This window comes from Brassica napus, chromosome C8 (genome assembly GCF_020379485.1).
Source record: "Brassica napus cultivar Da-Ae chromosome C8, Da-Ae, whole genome shotgun sequence".
NCBI lineage: Eukaryota > Viridiplantae > Streptophyta > Magnoliopsida > Brassicales > Brassicaceae > Brassica > Brassica napus.
In genome coordinates this window covers 47,359,130-47,369,504 of record NC_063451.1, presented here as the reverse complement: position 1 = coordinate 47,369,504, position 10,375 = coordinate 47,359,130, and the positions used below count along the sequence as shown (strand labels likewise).

Here is a 10,375-nt window from a genome sequence, read left to right as displayed (position 1 = left end):
ATGGTCAAAAATGGCGATCCTCACATCACTATCTTAACTAATAGAAAATTAAGAGTATTTGTTTTCTTTCATGTCTTCGACGAGTGTATTATTTATTATGTTTAGTTTATTTAAGCTTTAATAGTATATAAAAGGTATGGTGAGTTTGTTTTATGTAAGGTATATGATCAAGACAATGTTTGAGAAGTATGGTTTATGTTTCAAAATAGACTTTAATTATAGAATGAAGATGAATTATAGAATGAAGATTTAAGGTTTGTGTTTTGAAAGTTATAGAATAAGATTAAAAAGATGAAATTTTGATTTTAATTTTAAGATTTGAGGTTATAGTATAAAAAGATTAGAAATTTAAAGTTTATGTTTTGATTTTAGAACTTTTTTAAAAACATGTTTAGGTGTTTGTAGTGTTTGTAATTTATATGTTAAGATTTGATGTTTAATTTGAAAAATATTAGTTTTACAGTGTATATTTCAATTTTTGGTATAGTACATAGGGTTTAAAGTATATTTGAGGTTTGTGGAATAGGTTTGGAGTTTAGATATAGGGTTTGGAATTTAAATTTTTAATTTAGGGGTTATAAATGTTAAAATGAATTATTAAATATAAATGTTAATATTTAGTTATAAAATTAAAGAATTTTGGAAATTACAAATTGTGTTTAAATATAAAAAAGAGCTTATGATTTGGTATGTAGTTTAACTTTAGAGTTATATTGTTTGAAATATAATGTTAGAAAATAGCTTTTCTTAGCGTTAGAAAAATGCTATTATATGTCTTTGAAAGTATTATGGAATCCGCTTAAATAATATTTTGGCTTTTAAGTATAATTTTTTTCGCTAAGTATTGGCGGAATGAGTGATTTATATTCCCGCTCACTTAATCTTTAAAATAGCATTAATTAAGTGTTATTTTAGGTTTCACTCTATCTTATCGTTTATCGAATGCTATTATATAGTACGAAAATTTTAAACGCACATACGATAGCAGTTCAGTAAAACGTGCTATAATAATGTGCTATCAATGTGAATTTTTTTTATAGTGTTCTGATCCAATTTATCTCCAATAAAATATGATAAAATATGAAGTTAATATGTGAGATATATAAACAGATGAACTCATGAACATTGAAGAAACAATTAATATGGTTACTTTAACTTAAGATCACATTCTGATCTTAGCGGTTCTAAATTATTTCTTAACCTTAACGATTTTGACACAAACCTCGATTGATTTTTCTATCAATATCCAATGTGTTTTTAAAACGCATAATAATAGCTTGGGAAAGCCCCAAGTCTAGCTAAAAGACTTTTTCTTCTCATTAAAAACCATATAATAATTTCATGTAGTTCTACGAATATTACCACAAACGATGGTTTTTAGGTGTTATGTTCAATTATTTTCAAATTAAAAGTTTTGAGTAGTTAGATTCATTTATCGATTAGATCAGGTTACAACTAATAGTTTACAAATTTCTACTTGGTCTCTTTCCTAAACCTCTTACAAGCAATGATAATACATAACTAGGTCAAATATGCATGATCATGCATCCAAATGAATTGTTCTTTAAGAAAAAAAAACCTCTTACAATCGTTTATTGCCGATACTTTGAGATCCTTTAACAGTAGCTACATAAATTTCATGGAAAGTAAGAGAAATTATCAAAAAACAATAATTTGCATCCAAGATAAAAGTTTATGGACAATGGTCACGAGTGACATTAAAAGTACATTTTAGAGGTTCACAAGTGAGGTTAATTTAATTAGTTTATTTGTTACAATGATTAATTTTGATATTGTTCTTATCATGTCCACAAATTTTGGGAAATGTGAATGAATTATAAATAGCTTTTCCAGAAAGTGAGGATACGTATTAGAAAATCTCCACATGCATCTATGATAGAAGTCTACAAACATATGTCACAAAGACCATTATAATAAGTACTGAGAGCTTCACAATTGAGGTTAGTTTTTAGTTAATTTAATTTTGTAACACTGAAATTGTTATGACATTTCAAGAGGAGGATGATCATAAGTTTTAAGAAGAAAGAAGATAACATCATCATCAGAGAAGAAAGAGTCTCCATAGAGGTGGGCCGCCGCCATTTCAAACATGATTATGACTACTTGATCAATTTGATTTCTACACTCGAGGTAAACTCACCTAGTATACTTTTTTGTTATTTATTATAGAAAATGAATATTATCATTAAAAGAAAATATATGTTTATGTTTTGCAGGTTTTTTAGGAAGAAAACTCTTTCATATTGGAAGCGGCACATCAACTTTTCACCTGTTGCTGTCACTGTAATTGTAGAGATGAGAATAAATTGCTTTACATCCCTGCCAGAGTAGAACAAAAATACTCCAAATTTTCCTTTTGTGTGTTCATAATACTTACCAAATAAATCCTTTAAGATTTCTACTAAAATCATAAAGACTTTTGGTCTACAACAAATGTATTTGAATACAAAATTCATAGGCATATTATTGGCTCATTAATGTACTTTTATTCATGAATATATTCTAATTTACATTTTACTAAAACTAAAACTAAATCATTTCTCTGCAAGGTTTACTATATTTTTTAAGTGGTGAAATATATATATCGAGTACTTATGGATTAAATAATGTTAGAAAACAACATAGCTATATATTTGTTATCTAAATTACTTTTTTCATCATTACTTAATAATAAAATCATTATAGTTCTGAATAAATAGTTGATATTAATGTCTCTATAAGATAATTTATATACGATTTATGTCAAACTGAGGAAATAAGATCAAGAAAACAAATGAATGGACAATAAAAGATATTTTATATACGGTTTATATCTTTGGTTAGTTGTAGAACCAAACGAAGCCGCCAAATAACAGACAAAGACTTGTTATTCAACAAAAAATTTAAGCAAGTTCCAAATAGTAAGAACCCTTCAAAGCTATTGCAATACCGTTCAAACCTAAAGAACACAAGAATACACCCCACTATCATTGGGTCCACCGAGATCGTTCAATTAGTTAACTATTAAAGAATTCAGAAAATTAAAAGAATCAACCATTTATAGACTCGTAATTGACAAAATTTGGAGACGTAACTCCGGTTGGATCGCTTAAGGTTCTCTAGAAGCGAACAATGACTCAACTCAGCATATTATTATTGATCTTTTGAAGAATTGCAACTATAAAGGTGTTTACTTATTGAATTGAATCATCTTTTTCAACAATCGTATACATTTACCATTCAAGTATACATTAACCAGTTTTGATTAACATATACAATTTGGATTAACAGATACATCTTTCCATCCAAATTATCTCCAGTAAAATATAACAAAATATGAAGTTAATATGTTTTTTAAGTGTATGCTTTTATCCTTACTAGGTAATAACCCGCGTCTTGTGCGGAATAAAATTATTAATTTTGTTATTTTTTAAAATAAGAAGACATTAGATCTGTTTAATCTGGATATCGGTCCAGTTTTAGATTAGATTTTTGGTGTTTAATCTACTAAAATATAACAATCATTCTAAATCAATATTTATTTTGTTTATTCTGTTAAAATACTTGTGATTTTTTATTTTTTTCGATGATAACCAAAAAATATTATTATATGTTTGGTTTCATGTTATATGAATTTTAGACAGTCCTGATGTCGAACCAATGGTTTCATATTATAATTTCTAAATGCATGAAAAATCAAATCAAATTTAGATAATAATTGAAAAAAAGAAAAGAAAATTACCAAGATAAATCATTTCATTACAATTTGATCGATGGTGAAAGGAAACATTAAAAAGAATATTCCAACTTCCAAGAGAATTAGAATCTTCACTTGTAGTGAATATTTATTTATATAGGTGTTCAAGTCAATGTGCACATGTATGTAGGGCTGAGAAAAATATCCGTAAATCTTGATTCGATTTGTTATCCTTTTCGATTCGAATAGAAAAATACGGATATATGTAGCTCTACGAAGCGAATAATATGTAATATCCGTAAAAATGAAGCAAATCACAAATATTAATATTTTCTGAAACGGATATCCGATCCAATGCATATATATACATATATTTAATGAATTAAATATATAAGTTATATAAATATTAAATTTTATATGTCTTACAATACTTTTATTTACTAAATTTATTAAATAAGTTATTAGTATTCTAAAAAGTAAATATTTTTTTTGTAATAAATTTTTATTATTTAATATTATTTAGATTTTAATTTATTTATACGGATCGAAACGAATACCGGTTAAAAATCTAATTTTTTCCGGATATCCGGGACACCGAGTATCCATATGGCTACGAACCGAATCGGATCTGATAATTGATTATTCGGACGAAACAGATCGGAACACAATACCTCCAAAACTCCAAATATCAGATTCGTGTCCACACCTACATGAATGTGTATATAAAAATATATAAAAATGGTTGATTAATATATAAAGATACCGTTAATTAACATTAAAAATATATTTTTGTTCAAAATAACACATGAAAGATAAAATTCTTAAAATAAAATTAAGTAACAATAGAATAGGCCTATAAATTAGAGAATGTTTTGCAAATTGTCTTTTTACGTAAAACGTTTGTATAACCCCTAGAATCATGCATTTGAGTTTATACTGAAAAAACATAAAATAGTATATAGTGTGAATACATTTATGCAGAATTTGGGTGAAAAGCTCTTTGCACGTGACACATCAGCGTATTTATTCTCTAATCGCTGTGAAACTGTTACGTGGCGAATATAATGAGAACATATTAAATGCCCATGTTTCTCTTTTAATATATAATGACTTATTCTTGGGTTCACCCCCTAGGGTGAACCTCTAGGTTCAACAACCACTAGAATTTCATTATTTCAAATTCGATATCTTTTAAAAAAAAAACAAAATATTGTCAAATTATATTATCTTTTTAAAATTAAAATGTAAAAATAAATAAATAAAAAATAGTAGTAATTACAAAAAAAAAAAATTAACGTCGTCAGCAAAACATTAAACCCTGAATCCTAATCCCTAAATCTTAAATCCGAAACCCTAAACCCTAAACCCTTGGGTAAACCCTAAACTCTAGGATAAATCTTAAACTTTAAATCAAAATCACTAAAACACTCAAGGGTTTAGGGTTTAGAGTTTTAGGGTTTAGTGATTTTATTTAGAGTTTATGATTTATCCAAGGGTTTATGGTTTATCCAAGGATTTAGAGTTTACTCAAGGGTTTAGGGTTTACCCAAGGGTTTAAGGTTTAGGGATTAGGGATTAGGATTTAGGGTTTATTGTTTTGCTGACGACGTTAAAAATATTTTTTTAATTCTTTTTTTCTGTAACTACTATTTTTTTACTTTTTTATTTTAAAAACATAATATAACTTGCCAATATTTTGTTTTTTTTTAAAAGATATCAAATATGAAATAAAGAAATTCAGTGAATCTAGAGGTTCACCCTATGAGGTGAACCCAAGAATAAATCATATATAATGGATGTTGACAAAAAAAAAAGTATGTATAGAAAATTTTCAAAATACATTTCGAAGGGATGGGGTGACAACTAATTGTTGCTTTTATTATATTGAGCAATAATATGAGCATTATAAAGCTTATGGTCAACCGTAATTTGCGATATAGTTTAAGACCACATTTAAATAAATCATAAAATAGACCAAACTACATAATGTTTGATCATTTCAGTTTATCATATCATCGAACAAGCTAGTCAAACAACCGGATAACAAGCATACTGAGCCAGACCACACATGCCTTCACGCCACTCCACATCTCTACGGAGTCTAACGTAACCATTCTCTCCCCAACTCGCACCCCAAGAGTTCTTAGCCAGCCAATAATCTTTCCCTTCAGGGCTCGTCCCGTACCCTACAATAGTCACCGCATGGTTCATGTTGATACCACAGTAAGGCTCATCGTACACTCCGCTTGAGTAATGGATGATACTGTCCAAATGCCAAGCCACTCCAACGGAGACGGGCTGTCTCGATACTGCCTCGCGCAAAGCAAGCTCGTTGTTGCGTGGAACGCATTGGTAACCTCTGATCTTAATGACGGGTTCATCCTCGAACTGGCAAATCCCATCTTCCTCTAGGAAAGGGTAATCGTCATCTCCAGTAATTCCTTTTTGTGCTATGTAGTTGAAAGCTTTGTCCATTAATCCTCCCTTGCAACCGTGGTTAGCTTTGTCACAATCTAGAAGTTGCTGTTCGGACAGTGATACGAGCTTTCCTTGGGAAATCTTTGTCAGACCTTCCACCGCTGCAATCGCCGAGAACGCCCAACAACCAACTGCATGCGCATATAATGATTACTTCATTGTTAGAAACCTAGAATGATCACCCTGACTTGGGTATTAAGCTTTTATGTGGAGTTTAATTACTACATTGTTTTTTCTAATCTGTAGAGACTGTTTATAATATATATAAGTCCAGCGAGCTTACAACAACTTCTTTGGTTTTTGACAGGTGTTACAGCTCCTTCCAATCTCCAGTCTTTGCTCGTGGCATAGAATCCAATGATATTACTGACGTTCCATTTCCAAGATGACATCGATTCATCAACCACTTCGGATGATGAAATTGCACTAATGCCACTGAGACCGGTGTGGGTGGCTAGGAACTCCTCGTCAGTTTGATCCGTGAACTCGTCGACACCAAGTTTGTAGCTTTTATTCTCCTTAGTATTGAAGTTCTCAATGTATTCCAAGTTTTTCTCGAACACTTCCAGCCTCATCTGTTTCTCGAGTGAATTGACGTAAACTCGAGAGAACTGGATCATCCATTGTTCGAAGTAATCAGCAATGGATAGCTTCTGAAAGGCAACACGGGATGTGGCTTGAGAGATCCTATGATCCATGGAAAGAATGGTTAGAACCACCAAAACATACGACACTCGCAAGACCATTTTGACTATTATGGATCCGATAAATAAGAATTCCAAGTTTACACAAAAACGTATGAATGTGTTTTCCTTGTCTTGAATTATGTATATGTATGTATATGGCTTGTTCTGCTGTGGTGAGGAAGTGATAACAGGAAGAAAGAGTATTTATAGAGTGACGGATAAGTGTTGTTATTTGGAAAGCAATGGAAGTTGACTCTAGGTGGTGATGGTAGTTTGCACTGCTTGCTTCGAAATCTTTGGAGAACAATTTTCCTTAATTTGATTTTTAGCAAGTCTACTTTCCTCGTATTGCTATTATACTCATTATGTTTCATAAAAAAATGTCACTCTATGATTATTCTTTTTTTTTGTTTTTTTTAAATGTCATTTTACATTTCAAATATGGATTTACATATTTTTGTCCTTTTAAATAACCAACAAAATTCTACTTTACATCATTTTTATTTTATTAATTATACATTAAAAATGGAGATTAGTGTTTTTTGCAATTTTTTAATAGTGTGAAATGTGATAAAATAACACTCTTTGTAAATAGAGGAACTGTATATCATCATGATTTCATTCTTAATATAAATAGATAAAAAAATAACAATATATAGAAGGATTTTTTTTTGACCCCATATATAGAAGGATAAGAAATCACAATATATAGAAAGATAAAAAATAAAAATAAATAGAAAGATGTGTAACAATAAATCCCTTAATATATTAGTATCTATCCTACTAAAAATATTACTTAAATTATTTTTTCCTACATGTCATTTATATGTGAAGTTTCATAAATTGTTTTAATTTAATTGATTGCTGATATTTTAATTTATTCAGTTAAAATCTGAAAGTTTAATTCCAAAAATTATACATATAATGTATATAAGTGAAAACTAATCCTAGAACAATCTAATATCTATTTCCCAGCAAACAAATAAATCTTATAAGAAAATTTTAATTGTAGATAACTTGGTCTAATTTAAATATATAAACAATTAAACTATCTTAATTTAAATTATAAAAACTTAAAATATAACTATAAAGACAGCTCATTTCACTTTGTTAAGGGTATGACTAGTTTTGTGCTACCATCCACAAACGTAGCTTTTGCGGTTTGTAGGGATTTTGATGTTCTACAACAATCACACAAAACGCTACAAATCGTCTCGAACCGCTCTAAACTTCATCATATCTGGTTTTCACTGGCGTTTGCGGTTAGGGTGAATAAATGAATATTAAAATATTTATATATTTAACTAACAGTATAATTTTTACTTTATAAAACTTTAAACCAAAACTATTCAATATAGTTTTTAAAACTTAATATAAAAGTAAAACTTATAAAATAAATGTATACTATTAGTTTATTTATTCGGCCTCGTAGGTGAGTGTGGTTAGGGGTGGGCACTTTACCCGATATCTGAAGCCGCACCCGAACCCGATCCAAAAAAACCGAACCAAAATCCGAACCGAAGTAGCAAAATATCCGAACGGGTATTGAATTAGGAAAGATTGGATATCCAAACCCGAACGGGTAATATCCGAACCCGAATGGATATCCGAAGATAACCGAACATATGTATAATTAACCATATATTTCTAGTTTACATCTCTCATTTTATATAAAATATTTATATTGATACTACAAATACTTTAAGTTCATATTAGAATTTTCGGTTTTTGGTTATTTATTTAACTAAATAATGTATTTGTAATATTTGATGTATTATATTCACCAAGTAAATAATTTTTTGGCATCTTAAACCATCTATTTACGATGAATATTCGATATCATATAAAAAATTGAACAAATAGACGTAATTAGAGAATTGTAGACGATATATAAAAACAATGGTTATTAATGTAAAATTTGAAAAAATATTATATTATGACTTAGTATGGCATAAAAGATTATAAATTAGTTATACATGTTTAAAGAAAATAAAAAGATTTTTAAACTTCTATGAAAAATTTAACATATAAAAATAGGGCGATGAATTAGTCATCAAATTGTAAATAATTTCATAATTTTATTAATAATAAATTATTTATAGTCTTTGTTTTTCGTCAAGATAATTATTAAATGTCCATAACATTAATATGTTAAAATGCCATATCATGAAAGCCTATGTTGTAACCGTTTTTTTCCGGGAAGTATAACAAAAAAAATTACATTTAACTCTTCGTTTTGTTTAAGTTTGTGTCGGTAAAAGATTAAAAGAAATCTCTCTATCTTTTTCAATGTTCAATTTGAAGCTTATTATGCGGAAATCATACGCAAATATAGGCAATTGGTTGGAATCTCTATATCTTTATATTCTTATAAATTTTAAATTTATTGTTTCCTCTTCTGCAAGCAAATCAATTACCGAAGTAATAGATCAATTTGTTGGAATCAAATCTATTCTTATAATTAATGTAATTATGGTTATAGTTTCTATATTTAATAGGTACATTAAAGATACGACATTGAAGATATTTTGTTTTGATTAATAGAAGATATTGGATTTTGAGTTTGTATTTATTGATTTGTTTTTTTTTATAAAGTTTATAAAATCAATGGGATGATTGGTTGGTTGATACATCCTATAAAGAAAACGAAAACTATAGGTGGTTTGATTATTGTACATCGATCGATGCATGATGTAAGTTGACTATATAAAACTTGAACATGATCATTTCAAACTAAAGTATAGGTAGGTTATATGCATGTGTTATATTGTAGTTAATATATTTTAAATATTACTTAAGTCAAGTGATTCACGTTTTCGTAAAAAATAAAATTCAAGTTCATTATCGGGCCATACTCGTACGTAATAAGCTACGTTAAATATGATGTATTTTTAGGTTCATTTAATGACATTAAGTTTAAATTTGATTAAGAAAAACTCATTAATTTAACTGGAAAAGACGAGCATTAAAATAGGTAGGTTTATTTAATGACATTAATTTTAAATTTGATTAAGGAAAACTCATTAATTTAACTGGAAAAGACAAGCATTAAAATAGGTAGTTTAATTTAATTCTCAGTGGCATTGAAGTGTAAATAAGTTAGAAAACTTAGGGGTATTTTTTTAATGGGTACTTCTCTTTTAATAATAGAGATGATATAGATAGAATTACGGAAAAAATGATTTGTTATTCAATTAAAATGCACGTCAAACTTTTTATTTCAAGAATTAACAAAAATTTACATCCAAAATTTAAAAACAATAACCAAATTAATATCTTTTTAGTTTAAAAATGTTAAACTCCAAATCTATTAACCATTCAATCTATTAAAAATAAAAAATTAGTTAAGTGAAAGTTATATTTTTAAATACAAGATTTTTTAGAATTGAAAATTTTTTAATTTTTTTTTTCAAAATCTAAATATCCGAACCCGATCCAAAATAATTGAACCCGAACTAAAAATACCCGAACCCAACTTGAAGTACAGAAATACCCGAACGGGTTCTATACTTCT

The 10,375-nt window shown here is 28.3% G+C and overlaps 1 protein-coding gene across 1 annotated transcript; it reads right to left on the bottom strand.

Annotated features, from left to right (window-relative positions):
- Nucleotides 1–5,507: 5,507 nt before the first annotated feature.
- On the bottom strand, nucleotides 5,508–8,349 carry LOC106414769 (ervatamin-B-like). The gene is made up of 2 exons (XM_013855355.3): nucleotides 6,459–8,349; nucleotides 5,508–6,306 (listed from the first exon to the last, which is right to left on the bottom strand). The coding sequence occupies exons 1-2, from the start codon at nucleotides 6,919–6,921 to the stop codon at nucleotides 5,726–5,728; spliced, it is 1,044 nt and encodes a 347-aa protein (XP_013710809.1). The 5' UTR covers nucleotides 6,922–8,349; the 3' UTR covers nucleotides 5,508–5,725.
- Between the last annotated feature and the right edge of the window lie 2,026 nt (nucleotides 8,350–10,375).

What these genes read in the sequence shown, in the direction of transcription:
- LOC106414769 (XM_013855355.3), bottom strand. Translation starts at nt 6,921, where the DNA reads ATGGTCTTGCGAGTGTCGTATGTTTTGGTGGTTCTAACCATTCTTTCC. An exon ending in CAAAAACCAAAGAAGTTGTT is followed by an intron (nt 6,307 to 6,458) that starts GTAAGCTCGCTG and finishes ATGCGCATGCAG; the next exon opens with TTGGTTGTTGGGCGTTCTCG.